This window comes from Neophocaena asiaeorientalis, unplaced genomic scaffold (genome assembly GCF_003031525.2).
Source record: "Neophocaena asiaeorientalis asiaeorientalis breed wild unplaced genomic scaffold, Neophocaena_asiaeorientalis_V1.1 scaffold597, whole genome shotgun sequence".
Lineage (NCBI taxonomy): Eukaryota > Metazoa > Chordata > Mammalia > Artiodactyla > Phocoenidae > Neophocaena > Neophocaena asiaeorientalis.
Genome location: NW_020172664.1, coordinates 746631 through 767515, shown reverse-complemented (window position 1 = coordinate 767515; position 20885 = coordinate 746631). Strand labels below are relative to the sequence as shown.

General features: G+C 43.7%; 1 protein-coding gene across 2 annotated transcripts in view; it reads left to right on the top strand.

Moving 5' to 3' along the window:
• Window positions 1-20885, top strand: part of PDE6C (phosphodiesterase 6C) — a 59513-nt gene that overhangs the window by 13627 nt on the left and 25001 nt on the right. For both annotated transcript variants that reach the window (XM_024739554.1, XM_024739553.1), the window contains exons 8-14: window positions 6969-7016; window positions 11503-11652; window positions 12250-12393; window positions 13597-13665; window positions 18136-18282; window positions 18520-18627; window positions 19024-19133. In XM_024739554.1, coding sequence (XP_024595322.1) covers window positions 6969-7016; window positions 11503-11652; window positions 12250-12393; window positions 13597-13665; window positions 18136-18282; window positions 18520-18627; window positions 19024-19133 — 776 coding nt within the window. The remainder of the gene's footprint in view (window positions 1-6968; window positions 7017-11502; window positions 11653-12249; window positions 12394-13596; window positions 13666-18135; window positions 18283-18519; window positions 18628-19023; window positions 19134-20885) is intronic.

Below are 20885 nucleotides of genomic sequence, written 5' to 3'. Positions count from 1 at the left end.
GGCCTTGACCATACTTTCCTTCCTTCTCATGGCTGATTTCTCTCCCTAGTTGGGCTGTTCCACCATCTGTGTCATTTTTTTTTTTCGCATCAAGATTCCTCCCCGCAAGAATGTTCGGTGCTTTTAACGTTTCTTTATGTTGGCATTTTTCCTTCTTCCCCCTTCAAACCCAAGTTTCTAAAAAAAAATTTTTAAGCATTTATTTGCATAGTTGTTTCTTCTTTAGTGTTGGCATTGTGTTTTGCTAGTGTTCATGCATCTTCATTATTTAGTATAGGGGCATGTGAATTACAGTGACTAAAAGAGTCACCCAAGGGTCATAGGAGAAGTGAAACAAAATCTAGGTTGTCTAGTGTTTTTTCTTTTACTGTCATAAATCTGCCTCTGCCTAGTGTGAACATTTCTGGGTTCAGAATGGTGACAGAGTAAGGAAAATTCTGTTGTGACTGCAAGATAATCTTTCTGTGTGGGGATGATTTACCCTGGGTTTCAAGGAGGATGCCCAAACTCTGGGCTTAGTTGGTTTACAGGACCAGGTGGCCTTACCAGGTGACATGATCTCTTAGTGTAGAGACATGCCAAAGGGGAAGGAAAAAAAAAGAAGGGAGAAGCAATCTTATGTCTGTTAGGAGTAAACAGTAATATATACTGACAAATGTCATGTTTTCAAAATTGCCGCAAAATAATTGAAAATTTTTGAAAAAAAAAATTTTTTTTTTGGCCACACCACGTGGCTTGTGGGATCTTAGTTCCCCGACCAGGGATCAAACCCTGGTCCTTGGCAGTGAAAGCGTGGCGTCCTAACCACTGGACAACCAGGGAATTCCCGCCCCCCTTTTTTTTTATAATTGAAATATTTTTAAATGTCCTTCCTGACTTGGTGGTAATGACCAAAATATTCCAATTCATTCCTAACTGAATCCACAGATACCACAATTTTTCAGCCTCACCAAAATAGCCAAATAGCTTGACCACTGGCCCCTGTCCTCGGTTTCCCAGCATCCCATCTGCCAGGCTCTATTTAGGGTTTTTATCAAGTTTGATACCCCAAAGCTGCTGTAGCCAGTATAAAGAAATTTATGCCCCACTTAAAAAAATTTTTTTTTATTGGAGTATAGTTGCTTTGCAATGTTGTGTTAGTTTCTGCTGTACTACAGCAAAGTGAGTCTGTTATACATATATCCACTCTTTTTTAGATTCTTTTCTCACATAGGTCATTACAGAGTATTGAGCAGAGTTCCCTGTGCTATACAGTAGGTCCTTATTAGTTATCTATTTTATATATAGTAGAGCGTATATGTCAATCCCAGGCTCCCAATTTATCCCTCCCCCGTAACCATGTTTGTTTTCTACATCTGTGACTCTATTTCTGTTTTGTAAATGAGTTCATTTGTACCATTTTTTTAGATTCCATATATAAGCAATATCATATGATATTTATCTTTTCTCTGACTTATTTCACCTAGCATTATAATCTATAGGTCCATCCATGTTGCTGCAAATGGCATTATTTTATTCTTTTTTATTATGCCCCACTTTTTAAGCACCTCTTCTCTCCTAGGTGTTTCCTAGGTAAACATGTTATTGTCCAAAAATCAATTTGGAGAGAGCGAATGCATCAAAAGCCAACTCATTGAATGGTTCATTTGCCAAATCATCAATTTGCCATATAACCAACTTGCCAGAGTCGATTCCAAAGCTGTGGAGGACATTTTCCCCCGAGATTTTGTTTCTATCACAGACTCCTTGCACTTGCTTTACTACTGCCTTTCACCTCTCAGCTCCTGCCCTTGGCCTCACCCCTGCTGTTATCCTTTCTGCTGGTAGCCCAAGCCCAAGATGGCAAATTGGTGTAAATCTAGTTTAAGGCATTTCTCACCAAATTGCTCATTAGACAAGTTAGCATTCCCAAAGTGATTTTCAGAGAATTGACCTTGAGCCATTTCCTGGGACTCCAGAATTGGGGTGAACATACCTCCCAGTTTGTATGGGACAACCTCCATTTACACCTGTTGTCCTCATGAGTTATTCAGCCTTCCCTTTCACTCCCAAATGTGTCATCCTATACTATGTGCTTACAAAAGGCAGGATCTATTAAAAAACATTTTTTTTGTGTATAGAACAGGATTTCTCAAACTTGCCACTACTGACATTGTGGACGAGATAATTATTTGTAGTGGGGAGCTGTCCTCTGAATTGTAGGGTTTTTAGCAGCCTCCCTGCCCTCTACCCATTAGATGCCAGTAGCACCACCCTGCTATGACAATCCAAAATGTCTCAGACATTGCTAAATATCTCCTGGTGGGTAAAATCACCCATGGATGAGAACCACTGGTCTAGAGGATGATATCAAACATTTCAGCAGACCCAGCCAGAGCAGTGCCATTCTTGGGGGACTGTTGTGATATGATGGTGGGTTTTGGTGAAGAGAGCAACGGGCTATGACTCAGGATCCCTGGGTGCCATGACTCAGTCCTGCCTTGAGCAAATCCATTGGCAAATCCTTGACCTTGGGCAAATCCCTTGACTTCTCTGGGTTTTAATGTCATCATCTGTAAAATGAGGTTGTTGACCTAATTATTTAAGTGACAGGGGCTTCAAGAATCTTTAAATGCTGTTTTCTGGATAATAAAAATGATGCGCAATTTTTAAAAATAAATTTATTTATTTATTTTTGGCTGCATTGGGTCTTCGTTGCTGTGCGTAGGCTTTTCTCTAGTTGTGGCGAGCGGGGGCTACTCTTCGTTGTGGTGCGTGGGCTTCTCATTGCGGTGGCTTCTCTTGTTGCGGAGCACAGGCTCTAGGTGCGCGGGCTTCAATAGTTGTGGCACATGGGCTCAGTAGTTGTGGCACACGGGCTTACTTGCTCCGCGGCATGTGGGATCTTCCCGGACCAGGGCTCGAACCTGTGTCCCCTACACTGGCAGGCGGATTCTTAACCAGTGCGCCACCAGGGAAGTCCATGCTGTGCCATTTAAATCATAATTAATTGTATATATATGATGCTCCTCTAGACTGCTTGAAACTTTTCCTTTTAGCTTTTTCAAACTTTTCCCTTGATAATTTTCTCGCAAACCCTTTCTAATAGAGTAAAGGCAGGCTTTCAGGTGAGCAGTCTCAGAGGTCTTTCAGCTGGACCTTGCTGGACTTGGGGAACACATGCCCACACAGTTCTCATCAAACCAGTAAATCCCAGCTCTGACTGGGAAGCGGCAGACTTCAGTTGAGTGACTTTTTAGAGTTGAAAACATGAGATATTAAAAATGAAAATTAGTTTGTAGAATTACATTTATAGAATTGGAGGCCTTAAATACAGGATCAAACCAAGCTGGAATCAAGATGACCTGTAAACTTAGAGAGAGACAGAGAGACAGAAACAGAGACAGAGAGAGATGGGGAGGGTAGAGAGGATTTTTTTTTAAAATAAATTTATTTATTTATTTTTGGCTGCGTTGGGTCTTCGTTGCTGGGTGAGGGTTTCTCTAGTCGTGATGAGCATGGGCTGCTCTTAATTGCGGTGTCCAGGCTTCTCATTGCGGTGGCTTCTCTTGCTGTGGAGCATGAGCTCTAGGTGTGTGGGCTTCAGTAGTTGTGGCACTGAGGCTCAATAGTTGTGGCTTGCGGGCTCCAGAGCGCAGGCTCAGTAGCTGTGGCACACGGGCCTAGTTGCTCCACGGCATGTGGGATCTTCCCAGACCAGGGATCAAATCTGTGTCCCTTGCATTGGCAGGAGGATTCTTAACCACTGTGCCACCAGGGAAGCCCTAGGATTTTTGAATATTGAGTGAAATACTTGGCCTCGAGGACCTTGACCGATCTATAGATGTTCTCGAAAGGCTGGAAAAGCCTGGACCAAAGCAGTTACTGTTGATGGAAAGGTCAGAAAAGAGAACTAAACTGCTTTTTGGTCTCTTTTACACACACCTGAAGGATGCTCAGCCAATCAGTTCATGTTATTTATTCAAATTAGATTATAAAAATGAATGGATAAAAAAAAAAAAGGAATGGATAGCACAAATGAGTCCTTAAATACTTAGACTGTATATACTAACAAAAACTTAGAAAGATGGTCCCATTTGCTTTGTAAGATAGTACAAAAACAGTAGACCTGGCTCAAGCACTCCCAGAAAGCACTTCCCTTGGGCCAGAGGGGCCGGCACAGTTAGTGCACTAGATGGAGAGGCCTTCTCTTACCTACTCACCAGACTGGTAGATTTTTGGGAGTTTGGTAAGCAGGTTGTTAAACTGTTGGCAACTTGAAATCCTCCATGGTGGGAGGATTTACAACATGGAATTGGTTAATGATACAAATCAGGGCTTTCCCCACCCCCTAGCAGGAGAGGTGATTCCACCAGCACCCTCGCTGGAGATCCCGGTTCTCGTTTCATCCCATGAATTTGAACAAAATCACTTATCCTCTTTGGGCTTCTATTTCCTCATCTTTGAAAAGAAAAGCTTAAACAATTATTAAAGTGCCTTCTAACTTTAAAATGCTATGATTTAAAGTATCTAATTTATCGGGGAGCTCTTCTCAATACTCTATAATGACCTGTATGGGAGGGGAATGTAAAGAAGAGTGGATATATGGGTATGTGTGGCCAATTCACTTTGCTGTACAGTAGAAACTAACACAACATTATAGATGAACTATACTCCAATAAAAATTTAAAAATAAAAAGAAAAGATGCCTGGCTAATACAGTGGCATATAAAATCATCAATTCTAGAACTTGGAATTTCAGATCATTCTGATCTTAACCCAGTGTCTTTCCAAACTGAATATTGGCTAAGACTGGGCCATACTAATGAATAACACTTTCTCCTTATCTGGAAGTGGGTTGTAAGAACCACTGCAGTTGTGCTGTTCCATCCACATGCATGCTTATCCCACAGATCCTGCACAATACTTTTTTTTCCAACACGTGGAGAATGTTGTAGTATAATAGAAGAAATAAACAGAGCATTCTCAAGTGACCAGTTTATTCATTTTAGGTGAGAGTACATATAATGAAATGCATTTTTGCTCAGAAATGCAAAGGGTCCTCTCTGCTATTGTCAAACTTGTTTTTATAAACTCCTACGTTATATTTTATTTTGGTATATCGATCTTGAGTACTTCATTGTCAGGTCTTCATTGGTAAACCCCTTCCCTGTGACAGTGCAGTGTGTACTCAGTTTTGGAGCATGGAAAATGCATGTATTTGTTTTGTACCTGTAGTCTGGATATATAATTGACATCTTTGTGCTTTGGTGTTTCAAAAATTTTAAGGCTGTAACGAGGAGTCACATTTACAGCCATCGATATATTCTCTACGATGAATGTGCTCCCTTAATTAAATCATGATGCTGGAAAAACAAACAAAAATAAAGTATCTAATGTAATTTTGGTGGAAAGAAAGATATTGTCTTTTATTAAGACATTAATATAAATGTTTCAGACATTACATGAAATTTCTAAAAATCTTTTATGTTCTGATATAATGTTATAAGTCATAATTCTAGTTATTGCTTTATATATCTCAGAAATAACTAAATTTCCTTGTCAGTTGCATTATTATGAACTTTCATCACATCTTTAACCGTGGTCATTTTTAAGTCTTTTGTCATTTACCGACAGTTCTGGGTGTACTCTGATGCTTTTGCAAATATGTTCCTATAAAAGGGTTTCATCTTCAAGGAATTCATGGAAAAGACTCTGACAAGTACAGGTTTCTGGTCACTGACTATACTGCTGAACTGAATGAACAAGCATTTTCAGAACTCTAATGGAAAACTGATGAATTCATAAAAGCGCTAACAAAAGATCAAGATGAAAAAAATTAATTACATGGGACAGTGAACTGCTGAGGATGATTATAACTTTTGTGACTTTCCATTTGAATAAAAAAAAAATCTCCCCCCCAAAAATTAAATCCACTGCTGTTACTTAAAAAAAAAAAAAGACCCATTTGTGATTTGACCTGATGTAAAGATAATCCGAAATGACCCAAAAATGGAATGATTTCTTGTCCTTATGGATGTGAGCAAGTCTCTGAGTTTAGTACTTAAAGTGATGTCTCGTAATGAATATTTACTTTGGCGTACCTAAAAGGCCGTCTGGCTTTTCCCTCCTGCCCCTTAGCCACTTTCTTCCAACCCGGATCCCACATCAGAAAAAAAAAAAAAAGAAGGCAAACAGAGCCTTCCCAGCATTGCTGCCACACCTGCCCAGGCAGAAAGGCCCTTTTGCTTAGACTCCTCCTCTCCTCGATCTGAACAACTAGTTGCTTTGAATTTGGAAGAAGAATCCTTAGAGGCTGAGAGAGTAGGAAGGAGCAGAGATGGGGCTAAATGTCATCCAGTGACTTAATTAGTAGAAGAGAAGCTAACTTTGTTACCCACCCAGGTCCTTGGAGTCTTTAATCAATAGCAATTGGTAAGAGGCCAGAGAAGAAATTCAGGCGAGGCTTTATTGGCACTCGCAGCAGCTTGAGGGAGAAAAACAAGACACAGGTGCCCTTGTTTGCTTCCTGGGAGGGGCGAGGGTGGGGGTGGATTGGTGGGTCGGGCCGGAGGGGCGGTTTAAGTAGTCTGCCCACCCCCTTGGCCGTGCTGTGTGCGGGGATCACACGCAGTCCTCTGCTTTTCTTCCTGGCACCTCAGAAGTGGCAGTTGGTTTGTGGCCTTTTTGTGTCTTATCGTTCATGATTTGCCCCAACTGGGCATGCACGCAGTTGTTTTCAGTCCCTTATAGTTTCTTTGTATTCTGTTGCTCCAGGAGATGTTTGCTCAGATGCAAGCACTCCAGTAAAGGGGGCCCAGGTCCCAGCCCACCTCGACTCCAGCGTGTTGTTAGCACATGTGGCCTCACTGAGGTCTAGGGTGAATAATTTGCCTGCGAGCTGTGGAGACCCAGGGAGGAAACCCTTGCTCCCCGCGTTCTTTCTCGTTCAGCTTTGTGGCTTAATGGCTCCTCTTGCTTTGCAACAGATCTGCAACATGCTGAACGCCCCAGCGGATGAATACTTCACATTTCAGGTAACTGCCCTCTGCCAGGCCTCCCCTGTCAGTGTGGGGAGGGGGGCGGCACTGACCCTCTCCATCCCCAGAGGCTGCCTTATGCTCGGGGGTGACCAGGAGGCACACGCAAGGCTTATGTCCCACTCACCCTGGCTGGGCTGGTGGCCACCAAGTAACACGTTCTTCAGGGAAAGGAGAAGAGGGGGGAGGAGAGAAGGGTGTTTGTCACCCCAGCATTCGGCGGGGGGGCTGCCACTTCTCCGTTCTCTCCCACCCAGTGCCTAAAACAGCCCTGGCACGTCACAGGTGCTCAGTAAATGGCTTCTGCCTGAATGATTAGCTGGATACGTCCTACCACCTGGGTTCAGCCCTTTGGAGGTTTCTCGGGCCTGTCCCGGAGGCTTATTGCCACTGTTATCAGGAAAAGGAACTTCTTGTTGGGTTCTTGGGAGCCCCTCCTGCTGTCAGACTCTTGGTTTTACCTTTCCTCCTCCAACATCCAGAGATGCCCCTCCCCACCTGTCCCCTCTTGCATCCCCTCCCCACCTGACCATTGGCCCGGCAACCTCTCCTTTTCCTCCTTCTGGCCCTTGCCCTTCTGTGTCCTGTTTTAGCAGACATCCAGTTGGAGCCCGGCCCCAGTCGGGAGTGGAGATGGCCTTCCCAGTGGGGGTCACTAGCGTCCGTCTTCTGGTCTCACCCCGACACGCCCACAGAGCCCCATCTCTGCCCACATGGCACAGCCGAAGCCGGCCTGGGGTGGGTGGGGTGAGGGGCGCACCCTCAGCAGCAGGGGCCCCCAGGCCTGGGAAACCTGTGCTCACTCGCCCAGTTACGGGGCAGGTTTCCTCCTGCTCTCCGCACTCCTCTCTGCTCACCACCGTGGAAGCGTGTGGACAACACGTGGCGTTTGCTCTAGCTCCTTCCTCCTTGCCTCCGAAGGCCTAACTGTGACCACACTGTGCCCAGCCATGACCCCTCTGTTTATGGCAACTGGGTGCGAGGAAGGAGTGCACAGGCAGGAAAAAGGGACAAGGACTCTCTAAGGTGTCTGAACCTTAAGCAGTCATAGTCTGAACAGGGAGGGCAGGGAGCTGGCCCAGAAGAATCGGGCCGCGCTTAGAGGTTTGGGGGCCTGTGCTTTCTGTGTGTGTGGGGTCCTCGTGTGGCCCCTGTGGGAGCAGCCGCACAAGGGCTCTGACGGCACAGAGGAGGCTGGGCACCCACCTGGGGTAAACCTCCAGCCTATAGGAATTGGCCAGCTCCCTAGGAAACATCAGTGTAGTGCCCGTGAAAACATGCTTCTCAGGTCTCTGACTGTAGGAAGGATGACCATCAAATGGCTGCTGGGCTGGGAAACCCACTGTCCGCGCGGAGGCTGCACTTCCTGTGGGCCGGGATACTAACACAGGCCAGTTCCTGGGAGATGCCAGACTCCTGACCAGCACTGTTGGTCCTAGGAATCCCCTTCAGCCCTGCAAACTCTTTCAGAACTGCACTGTGGTCTAAGACACTCCCACCCAACTCTCCATCCTTCCTTCTGTCCTTAGCCCCGGGGTCAGGACTGCATCTTTTTTTTAAAAATAAATTTATTTATTTATTTTTGGCTGCATTGGGTCTTCGTTGCTGTGTGTGGGCTTTCTTTAGTTGTGGTGTGTGGGCTTCTCATTGCAGTGGCTTCTCTTGTTGCAGAGCACAGGCTCTAGGCACGCGGGCTTCAGTAGTTGTGGCTCACAGGCTCTAGAGCGCAGGCTCGGTAGTTGTGGTGCACGGGCTTAGTTGCTCCGCGGCATGTGGGATCTTCCTGGACCAGGGCTTGAACCCGTGTCCCCTGCATTGGCAGGTGGATTCTTAACCACTGCGCCACCAGGGAAGCCCAGGACTGCATCTTGGTGGGCTCTCAGCCTCCCTCTCTGTTTTCCCTCACAGGCATTGCACCTGTGGGTCATTCCAAAAGGCAGACTCAGGATAGGGTGCCCATCCTCCGCAAACCTCCACCCTGCTGGGCCTTCTCATTCTGTCCACCTGCTCGCACCCACCTCCATTCTCACTAGTCCCTCTTGCACCTGAGAAGTTTAATGAAAAAACCAACGATTCAAAGTGAACTGTGGTCAGAACAAACCTGCAAAGGCAACGATTCTCAAACTGCGTTTCTTGGGGGCAGGGTGTACCTATTAGCTTCCTGTTGCTGCTGTAACAATTACCACTTAGTGGCTTAAAGCAACACAGCTGAGTTATCTTACGGTTCTGGAGTCAGAAGTCTAAAATGCGTCACACTGGGCTAAATTCAAGGTGCTGGCAGGACTGTGTTCCTTTCTAAAGGATCTGGGGGAGAACCTGTCTCCGTGTCTTTTCCAGCTTCTGAAGCTGCCTTGTCTCATGGCTCCCTTCCATCTTCAAAGCCAGCAGTCACATCGCCCTGACTTTGCGTCTGCTGTCATATCTCCTTCTCTGATTTTTGATCCTGACTCTCTCTTCTACTTTTAAGGATCCTTGTAATTACATTGGGTCCACCTGGAAAATCCAGGATACTTTCCCTATTTTAAGATCAGCTGACAACCTGAATTCCATCTGCGGTTTAATGCGCCTTTTCCCCATTTAAAGTAACCCGTTCACAGATTCCAGGGATTAGGAAGTAGACGTCTTCAGGGTAAGTGGTGTAACATGAATTAAAGTGATCCCAATTCACAGAAGAAAAAGTACATAGAATTTTCTGTCTTAAGTTTTTGTCCTATTTTTCTTAAATCTTAAGTTCCTTCTGTCACTTTTCTGTGAACAAGCTCTGACTTAATAGCAAGAGACATGAACATGAACAGGTACCAACTGAATATGTACTGAAAAAACAGAGGCAGTCAGTAAAGCTTATTTTGGAAGCTTTTTAAAAATAAATACACAGGTGCTTACCTTGCACACAGGTATTATCTTCTGTTATTGATGTTGTCTCTCATCCTTGTGAGGATATAAGTATATAAACATTTCATAGTAGTTTCCAAAAATGAAGACTTTGAGAACCACTGTGCACTGCTTTTTCTTTCCCCCAAAGCTTTGACCATTAGGAAGCATGAATTGAGGTTTGGTTTCTCTGCTTTTCGTTCTAAGTATAAAGGCAAGCTCTTCAACTAATAAGCAGTTGTTTATTGAGCATCCGTTATATGCCCAGCACCGTCCTGTCACTTAGGTAGAATTGAACAGTTTATGAAACCGCTCTTTGGTAAGATTAGAAAATAGCCTCAGAGACAACAGTCAACAGTTCCAAAGCATTTGGAAATTATCTAAATGCTAAATTGTATGGTCAAGTCTAGAAGTGCTGATGGAGTTCTGAAAAAGAAAAGTTCCATATGGGTGAAAAAAGTTAGAGAAGGCTTCAAGGGAGAGGTGAGACTTAACCAGAGCCTCTGAGGATGACTAAGCCGAGGACAGGCAGAAGAAGGAATAGCCTGGCGTGATGGGTGCTTGGCCACCTTTGCCTTGTTGCGTGCTGTGCAGGTACCACACCGTGGTTCTCAGGCTTCGGAGGACTTTAGAATTACCTGGGGGGCCTATTTAAGATGCATGCCTAGAGATTATGAAACAAGCTGAAAAGAAAAAAATCTGTTGCCCTTGATCTTTGGGCAACACTTTGAGAAACACTCCTGAACTTCTGTGTCAGCATTCCCTACTAGACTGTTATCTTGAGGTTAGGGACTGTGATTTATTCACCTTTGCACCCCCAGCAACTAGCCCAGGTCCTGAAACATCGTGGGGATTGACAGATGTTTACTAAGTGGAACCACACCACAGAACAAAAAACGATCTTGATGGATCGGTCAGGAAAGCAGAAACCACAGTAGGTATTTCAACAGAGATAATTTAATATAAGAATTTAGCTAAACAGGTTTTGAAGGACAGAAGAAATAAACAGGGAACACTGAGTTAACACAGGTAAATGCTTCTTATCCCTAGGGCTGGAGCGGGAGAGGTCAAAGAGAAGAGGGTAGGGTTGTCACAATACAGACACTTGGTTCTAGGACACTTAAATGTACTACAGCACTTTTATGGCTGTATAGTTCTAGCCATGTTCTGATACAACATACGAATTGTGCATCTAACACCCCCCAATTATTCTTTCTTTAAACTGAAAATAACCTAAGTGGGGAATAGTGAGGGCTACAGTGGCTATAAAGGGGTAGGGCAAGGGAGCCCCGTGTTGATGGATTAGTTCTCTATCTTGGTTCTAGTGGAGGTTGCGCATATCTACCTATGTGATGAATTTGCATCCTGCCTACCCCCGCACATGCACAAATACATATAAATCTGGTGAAATCTGAATAAGCTCCATGGATCGTACCAATATGTATTCCCTGGTTTTGTTAGTGTACCGTAGTGACACAAGATGTTATGGGGAAGACTGGGTAAAGGGTACCTGGAACTTCTCTGTACATATCTTCTGCAACCTGCTGTGTACCTATAGTTATTTCAAAAAAAATAGTTAAAAAAATAACCTTAGTGTCTTTATCGTTTGTAGAAAGGACCTGTAGATGAGACGGGTTGGGTCATTAAAAATGTCTTGTCCCTGCCTGTTGTCAACAAGAAAGAAGACATCGTGGGTGTAGCTACATTTTACAACAGGAAGGATGGAAAGCCTTTTGACGAGTATGATGAACACATCACTGAGGTAAGTGCAATTATAAAATAATGGAGGTAGATGAAATGCATGAAATAATAGAAGATGCATAATTATTTGTTATTCTGGAATGATGTTTCTGAAGGGCAATTAAGACGTGAGTCACACATGGTTGCAGTCAATATATTGTTATTGTGTCATTTCTGTTTCCTGACTTCCGTAAACTGTACCGTTTTCTACCAAAGTGAACTTTTGGCTTAATCAAAATTCTTTTCAGTACTAGGGAATTGGGGAAAGGTCTCTCTCTCCTTTCTCCCTGCTCCCCTTCTATCACCTCTCACCCTTGCTGCCACCTCCAGCCCTCTCTTGATTTTCAGGTCATGCTTTATCTACTGGATTTTTGTAATTCCTCTCCTCTAATAAAGTATTCACGGTGCATGGAGCACTTTGAAAAGCAAGGGCTTAGCCAGTTTTATTGTCTGGCGCTGATGGCGCTGATTATTGTACTTTTTTTTCTTAGATTAAAACAAGGAACTGGGTTGTTGATGGTGGAAGGGAGATTGATTGATAGGAAAGCATGCAAACTGTTGCCTCCAAATCATTTTTTCTTTAGGTTTAGAGAATCGAATCACATTGTATCTATTTCAGACTCTCACACAATTTCTTGGATGGTCTCTCTTAAATACTGACACCTATGAGAAAATGAATAAACTAGTAAACAGAAAGGACATAGCCCAGGAAATGCTCATGAACCACACCAAAGCTACTCCTGATGAAATCAAGTCCATTTTGGTAAGTGAGGAATTCGTCCTGTGACATTAGATGCTATCTAACCATGGCCTCTGGAATTCGCCTAATTACCCGGAGGTCTGACGAATGAGAATAGGTTTAGTCCTGGGCTAGGAGGGGAGAAACAAAGAAGGAGGGGTTGAGGGGAACCTGAGTGGTCCACAGTACACAGAGCCTTACTGAATTTCCAGGCTGCTTGGTTGGAATAGCACTTTGTTAAAAATAGCTCTGTAGGAGCTGGAGTAGTGAGGTCTAGATTCAAGAGTGTTAGCAAGGAAAGAAATATTTCTAGGGAGCGAAATGTCAGCTGTTGCCGTGTAATGCTGTATAACAGCCATAACCTCTCAGCGGTATATGACAATAAGCATTTATTTCTCACTTATGAGTTTGTGGGTTGACCAGATTTCAACTAACCTTGGTTGGGCTGGGCTCCAAGCTGTGCGTCTGGTTTGCTTTCTGCGTCTATCATCCTTGATCAGCAGCTACCTGATAGATGTTCTTCTCATGGTGATGACAAGTACAAGAGAGCAAGCCCAGCTGTGAAGCTCGTTTCAATTCTTTCCTCACATCAAATTCACTAAAATTTTCAAGGTACAAACATGACCAAGGTCAGCATCATGGATGATTGGAGAGCAAGTAGATATTCGCTAACAGTGTTCTAATCACCACCAAATGAAGGGAAAATATAACACACCCACCGTCTCTCTTTATTTCAAAAGCTTTCAGAGTGTGTGTGGATGTAGTTTTCCTGGGGTGTTTTTGTTTGATGGCTTGGTTGGTTGGTTGGTTTTGGTTTTGCTGGATGGTTTGAGACTTAAAAGAAATTTGATTTGAGAGTTTGAGATGTTGAAGATGAAAATGTCTGGGGAGAATAAAGGGAAATTGCTATAAACTAAAGAAAAACAGATCTATCAGCCATTCATTTTTCTCGCCTACATGCAAACAACTGACGTCTCCCTCACCCTCTCCCTCTCTCTCTCTTTTTCTGAGACAGCTACTGTTACGTTTTGGGGAGAAAAGAGAGATTAATTAATTTTTAGAGAAAATTCTAAATAATCAAGTGCTATAGATCTTCTTTGTATCCAGAATGCATCTTTCATGGAACTCATTACAACATAGTTTATTTTAACTGATTTTAAGAGTAAAGGAATCAGATAGAAATCAACTTTATAGCAATTTCACACCTCCTTTGCTTTTGCATTTTAGAAATTTAAAGAGAAGTTAAATATAGATGTAATTGAAGACTGTGAAGAAAACCAACTTGTCACAATTTTGGTAAGTGTCTTACTTCTATCCTTAATGCCTTTTAAATAAAGTATAATAGGATACTTGTTCTCATTTTTCAAGTTAGTGTTGAGTTTCCTCTTCTCTGGCACCTTTCAAAGCTAAAAAGGAAAGAGATTTCTTCTACAGAGTGATCTTCTGGGTCCTTGCTTTTCTTTCTGTTTGTCCCCTACAGTACAATCCACAAAGGTAATTTAGAATCATAGTTAAACTAGATTACTGCATAAGGAAATGCAGGCACAGACTCTAGGGGTAGCATGGTCTGGTTTATTTTAATAGCTCTGGATTACAGCATGGCCACCCTGGAAGACACGGCAGAATTACAATAGAATGTAGATAGACCCTTAGAGGCACCATTATCAGCTGCCATTGCTAGCTTCTCTTCTGGATCCTGGAGGAATTCAGTTCTTTCCTATTGTTGCCATTGGGTCACCCCTATTATATCTAGTTGAAATAACTTCTCTTCTAGTCATTAAGCCTGTATTTTGTTGTGTCTACTGTTTAAACCCACCCAAACACATGTTCTACAATCAACTGTTAAACCCATCCAGTAAGTTTTTAATTTCAGAGATTATCTTTTTCAGTTCTAGAATGTATATTTAATTCTTTTTTTTAAAGATTCCAACTCTGTGCTAAAACTTTCCATCATTTAATCTACTTTATCTCTCTGTCTTCTTAAATTTATTCACCATAGTGATTTTGAATTCTCCATCTAGATAACCTGAATCACCTATATGTCTGGTTCTACTGTCTATTTTTACTCTTGGGTTTTAGTCATTTGATCATTTTAAAGCATACTTCATAGTTTTTAAATTGAAAACCAGACACTGTGGATTAGGATTTGTAGGGGCTTTGGGTGATATTATCTTTCTGTTCAAAGGGTTAGAGTTTCTTCTGGCAGGTGAAGGAGTTGGTTTTAGATTTTGTTAGGGGTGGTCTATTTCAGTTTTGCTCTTGCTACTAGGGTAGAGCCCTTATTTCTAGAGCGTGGCCCTTCTGGGATCCCAATTAAGAACCTGGGATTACCAAGGCCCCTAGACCTTGAATTTCAGAGGCTTGAATACAGTCTGCTCAAAATTGAAATCATATCACACTTACTTCCCTCCCTAACCACCTCATCCTATTTTCCACTGCCCCTTTCCAGAGGGCTCTGTCCTCCCAGGAGGTTTTACGCGTTATCAGGTCAGTCACACTAAAGCGCAAATGTGCATTTCAGCAGGAAACAAAGTAAGAAGTTCTCAGAATTATGACTCCCAGCCCCCATTTACAGTTACAGGTGAGCCGATAAAACAATACTACAATATGGCAATCACAGGTTTTGAAAACCAGCAGTCATAGAGCAGTGATACAGAGAGGCTGATAGAAATAAAGGCTTGTGATTCATCTGATAAGTAGGAACTCAGGCCCCAAAGGCTGGTCTTCCCCTCCCTGAAGGAACCCACAGCTGAGGTGGAATGAGAGGGGGGAGGCTGCTGCCACCCCACATGCCATAACATGGCGCCACCCCCCTGCTGCATCCCGGCTGGCTGACTCCCTCTGCTCCGGGAAGAAGCCCCTGGGTATCTGATCAGGTCCCTTCGCAGGTCCCAGTGTGCCAGGCTGCCATGGTCTTGTCCCACCGCCCTGCCAGGCCTCACGGGCTGCTCCCCTCTTCCGCTCACTGGGGCTCCAGCCATACCCAGCTGTCTTCGGTCTCCTGTGTCCCACGCCCTGGTCTGCACTGTCCCGCTTCCCCTTCCCATCTCCAGCCATCTCCAAGCCCCCATTGTCAATCTCTGCCCAGCCGATTCCTGCTTTCCCTGCAGGCCTCCATGCCATGGCCTCATCTCGCAGTCTAACATCTTCTGTGAGTAGAATCGGGCCCTTATCCTCCCCAGGGCCCTTGGTGCTCACGCCCTGTGAACCCATTCATTCAAGGCAGTGTCACTGCTTGTATTTTTTGTCTCCCTAATAAACAGGTGGCTTCTTGAACCAGGTGAAAACCAGACCACACTATCTTTTGCCCTCGAGGCTTAACAGTTCCTTGTATCACAGGACATTTCAGTAATTACTGAATGAATGAAAAACAAAACGGAATAAAGGAGGACTGAATGAGGTACTTCTCTGGGACGCCCTGTCCTCATCTCCCATGGTCTGGTAAACGTGAGCTGCAGGGCATCCGCAAGTGAACTGAAATGTCCTGGGAAGCAGAGGGGAAGATGGGAGGACGACTTTCCCTACTTCCTTTGCCCAAGTCACTGCACTGCTACCTCAGTGCTTCCCAGCCCAGCAACGTGCACCTGCTGTTATACCTGTAAAAGAGGACCACACCTTCCCTGAAATGAGAGTTAAAATGCATCCCTGCAGAAAATCATGGTTAAGTGGAGATGCATAAATATTTATGTAGCTTGAAAATTATGCCAATAGTTTTGGAGAACCCCTCTGAAATATGGCTGTTTCTTAAGTTTTATGCGGCAATGATTTGGGATGAGCTTAGAGCACATTTTACATTCAAAATTGGCCGTTTTATTGTAAAGCTACTGGTTCTTTGCCCATTTTACTGCTTCTCCATCATAAGACCCTTCCTCCTGATAACAGACCTGATAACGCGTTGATCTTTACATAATACTCTGGGAACAGCAGGACTGAGGCGACCTCCAGCAGGGAGGTTCTGGGCATTGGGAACCCCCCACCGTACCCCGTAATTCTTTTCTTAGTCTGATTTTTTAAAAGATGTGCTTATTTTTTGTCTCTCCCCACGAGAATGTGTGTTTCAGGGGCAGTGACAATGTCCGCTTTCTTCATTGCTTTATCCATAATGCCTACAACACAGATAGGAACCAATAAATGTTTGTTAAATGAGTAAAAATGAACGCAGAAAAAGAGCCCCTTTGGGCAAGGAATCTGGGAGGGTCTGGAGAGAGAGAAAGTGATGAGAAGGCTTTGGCAGAGGACACAGGAGGTCCTATGAGAAAGGAGTTTTGTGAAGTGTTACTAGGGGCCATGGGTTGAATCCCCTCTAATTTTCTTTGACACATGCAAATAAAATTGGCACTGCTTTTTCATTAAGACAACAAAGACAAAAATGTTACTCTTGTCACTGCCATTTCACAGATGAGAACTTTGACGTATCGGGTAGCATCTTACGGAAAAACCCAAACGAACCTTTTGGCCAACCCGATAGATAATACCAACCCAGAACTGAATACTGGCCTCCTGGCTCCAAGCCGTAGCTTTGTAGGAGAGAGATCTCTGCCTAAAGTGACAGTCTGAGAGCGGCCTTGAGGAGAAGGGGGCACAGGAGGACCAAGAAGTTCCCTGAAGAGAAGGGCAAGGGTTTGAGGGGCCAGCCCAGACTCGGGGGTTAGGGGAACAGAAACCATAATTGTACTTAAAAGAGCCATATACCGTTTGGTGTTGACATTTGTACAAATAGAGCATGAATCATCCTCTGGGAAACCTTGAACTTACTGAGGGACGTGATCTTAGCACAGTATTAAGGATTTATAACGGGCTCAGTAAACACCCACTGAACTCAATTGCTCCTGCATCTGCTGGACCCACACAGCCCTCGCCTGCTTCTCTCCTCCCGTGGGACTGTCTCTGACCTGCCTTCTACCAGATCAGCTGAACACACACCCCTCCAGAGTCTCTCCTCCTTCAGTTCCCCCAGCCTGCCTGCAATTTCTCCCAGCCCTGGCACTGACTCTGTGCTCTGGGAATGTTCTAAGCTCTCACCTTTCACTGGTCTGTATTTTATAACCATTTTAGTAAGTTAAATTCCTTAAGGCCAAGATGCATATTTTTATCTCCCAAGCCATGTCAGTATTCATGGGACTAATTCACTGTTTTTTCACCTAGTCCTAAATCCTGACAGGGGGGTGGGTTAAATGAGATGTCTGCAAGCGTACCAGTACACTGCGGGGCATTCATTCATTCATTCACTCAACAAACATTTACCAAGCACCTCCATGGGACAGGTCCTACAGGTTCTGAGATACCACAGCAAATAAAACAGACCAGATCCCATCCTTATGGAGCCCACAGACGAGTAGGAAAGCATCACTGAATAGGTAAAGATAATACGATAGAATCGAATTAAGCCATTGTTTACTGTTTACTGAATATTTCTGGAATGGAAAAAAGTTGAGTATTGAAAATGGGTTAGGCTGCTGCAAGCAAACATTTTATCTTGCATCAAAGAAAGAAAATAGCCACTGGGGTCTGATTTAGAATTGAATGCCTTCACTTAGAAAGCTTCTTAGTACAGCTGGGCCTCAGTTTCACCATCTGGAAACTGAGGATCATTGTGTAGGTTTGTTAGGATAATAAGGCATAACCCAGCATTGGGCAAGTAGAGGCTCAGTGAATTGCATGTGGCATCCTTTTATTGTAATTTTGTTTTATGTCCAACGTCGGGTATATGAGACTAAAAGGAAATAAATGAATGTAATCTGGAACACTTGGTCCTTGTTTCAACAGAAAGAGGACCTACCAGACCCACAGGCCGTAGACCTGTATGAATTCCGCTTCAGCGACTTCCCCATCACAGAGCACGAACTGATTAAGTGTGGACTTCGGCTGTTTCTTGAAATAAATGTGGTGGAGAAATTCAAAGTACCTGTAGAGGTCAGATGGTATTTAATTTAAAACGCTGTGATTCTGTGGCTGTACTCCACTAAAATTTGCTGTGGTTCAGAAGATTCCCTGCAGTGTGGATTTTAAATGATCATTAACTTCGTCAGTTTGTCCACTTAAACCCTGTAAACAAGGCCAACCTATCTTTTCAGATAAGGTTGTCACAGACCTTCTTACCTTTAGAATTCTCCTCCAAAGTCTGAGTGGTGGTGTCTTCTTTGGTGGCAGGTTCTCACCAGATGGATGTACACGGTGAGGAAGGGGTACCGTGCCGTCACTTACCACAACTGGCGACATGGGTTCAACGTGGGGCAGACGATGTTCACTTTGCTGATGGTAGGTGCAGAGCCTGTGAGTCATCATAAACCTGTGCATCTCCCTCCTGAGTGTGGTGAGCGATGGATACAGTCCATCACTTTAGATCAGTAATTTTGGAATTCATGGATACAGTCCCATAAACCCCCAACCCCCCTGGAGATGATGCCAGGGTATGTGGGTATCCCTGGGCGTTTGGCTGAATTATCACTCTGACACTCATGTCCTTACATCCATAAAGGAAAATTCAGTTACCTACTGGGTTTGTAACTGCCCAGAATGAGCTACAGTCCTCAAGAAATAAAGCCAGCTTGCTCTAAAAACACAGCAGACCCCCTTCCCCATTGCAGGCCGGCCTCACTGCACATGCGGCGGAGGTGCCTTAATCCTAGTACATATGTATGTCTATTGTTTTAGACAGGAAGACTGAAGAAATACTACACGGATCTTGAAGCCTTTGCCATGCTTGCTGCTGCCTTCTGCCATGACATTGACCACAGAGGCACCAATAACTTGTATCAGATGAAGTAAGTGAACACATGTGGCCACATCGTGTTCTGGTGCCCCCCCCCCTTATTTGTAACGCCTTCACTCCTTCTTTTTTCAACTTTGTTTCATCAAAGTATTGAATTCATACATTAAAGAGCATTGATCTTTGGCTTACACCTGTACACACCTGGGTAGCACCCCACCAGCTCAAGCTAGAGCACATTTTTTCCTGGGCTGACTACTCTCACGTCCCTGGTCCTTATACTTCCACCAACTGACCTTCAGCTGACCTTGCATCTTAACATCATCACCGTCTTCCTCTCTTGCCCAAGAAAAGAAGTGCAATTATAAGGGTACAGGCCCTCAGCTCAGACAGATTTGGATTTATTGGGTTCACAAGTTATTTAAACTTTCTAAGCTTCGAGTTCCTCATTGGGAAAATAATAATTATAGTAATGGTACCTAACGCTTAAGGTCGTTGTAAAGATTAAATGAGATATATGTATAAGGCACTCAGCTCATGGTTGGCTCTTGGAAGTTAATAATTATTAAGTATTATTATTATTACTGTTATTGTGTCATTGACACTTTTCAAAATTCATCAGCAATGCCATAGCCAGCCTAACTCCTTGATAGTGACATTAAGAAGCTCTGTCTGCCTTGGCCACACTGTATCTTCATCTGTGACACATGACCTACCCCTCTCCAGAGGTACCAGAGGGAGTGAGACAATTGAGAGAGAATGAGCTTTGGAGTCTGGTTTTATGGGATCCAGATACTTCCCAGTTGAGGGATCTTGGGCAAATCATTTAATCTATTTGAGATTCTGTTTCTTAACTGTAAAATGGGTATAATATTGACCTCTTAAAGACTGCTGTGAGAATCACGTGAAATTGTATATGTGAAACATAGTAGATGCTGAAGAAATTTACTCAGTGAATGAAATGCACCTCGTGAGCAGTGACTTTTCACCTTCAGCAACTCTACCAATCAGGCTTTGCCTTGAAAAGGGAATCTCCATTCTGGGTTCCGGGTAAGCAACGTCTTCGTCTTGAGAGTTCCAGCCCTTTATTTTTTTTGTTTACCTTTTTATTTTATATTGGAGTATAGTTGATTAATAATGTTGTGATAGTTTCAGGTGTACAGCAAAGTGGTTCAGTTACACATATACGTGTATTGATTCTTACCTGTGTCCCGCTGTAGTGGAAGCATGGAATCCTAACCACTGAACCACCAGGGAAGTCCCAGTTATCCATTTTATTTTATTTATTTTATTTTATTTTTTATATCTTTATTGGAGTATAATTGCTTTACAATGGTGTGTTAGTTTCTGCTTTATAACAAAGTGAATCAGTTATACATATACATATATTCCCATATCTCTTCCCTCTTGCGTCTCCCTCCCTCCCACCCTCCCTATCCCACCCCTCTAGGTGGTCACAAAGCACCGAGCTGATCTCCCTGTGCTATGCGGCTGCTTCCCACTAGCTATCTATTTTACGTTTGGTAGTGTATATATGTCCATGCCACTCTCTCACTTGGTCACAGCTTACCCTTCCCCCTCCCCATATCCTCAAGTCCATTCTCTAGTAGGTCTGTGTCTTTATTTCTGTCTTACTTGATGAATCTCCTTATGTGCCCTTACTGTGCTGGGGGAATTGCTCAGGAGTCCACAAAGATCTGGAGACATTACACTGGTAAAAACAGTTAACAGAAGATTGAATAAGACTGAATTATTATTCTCATATTGGTGGTACCGATCAGGCTACCGTGCGGTGTACGCTGAACAC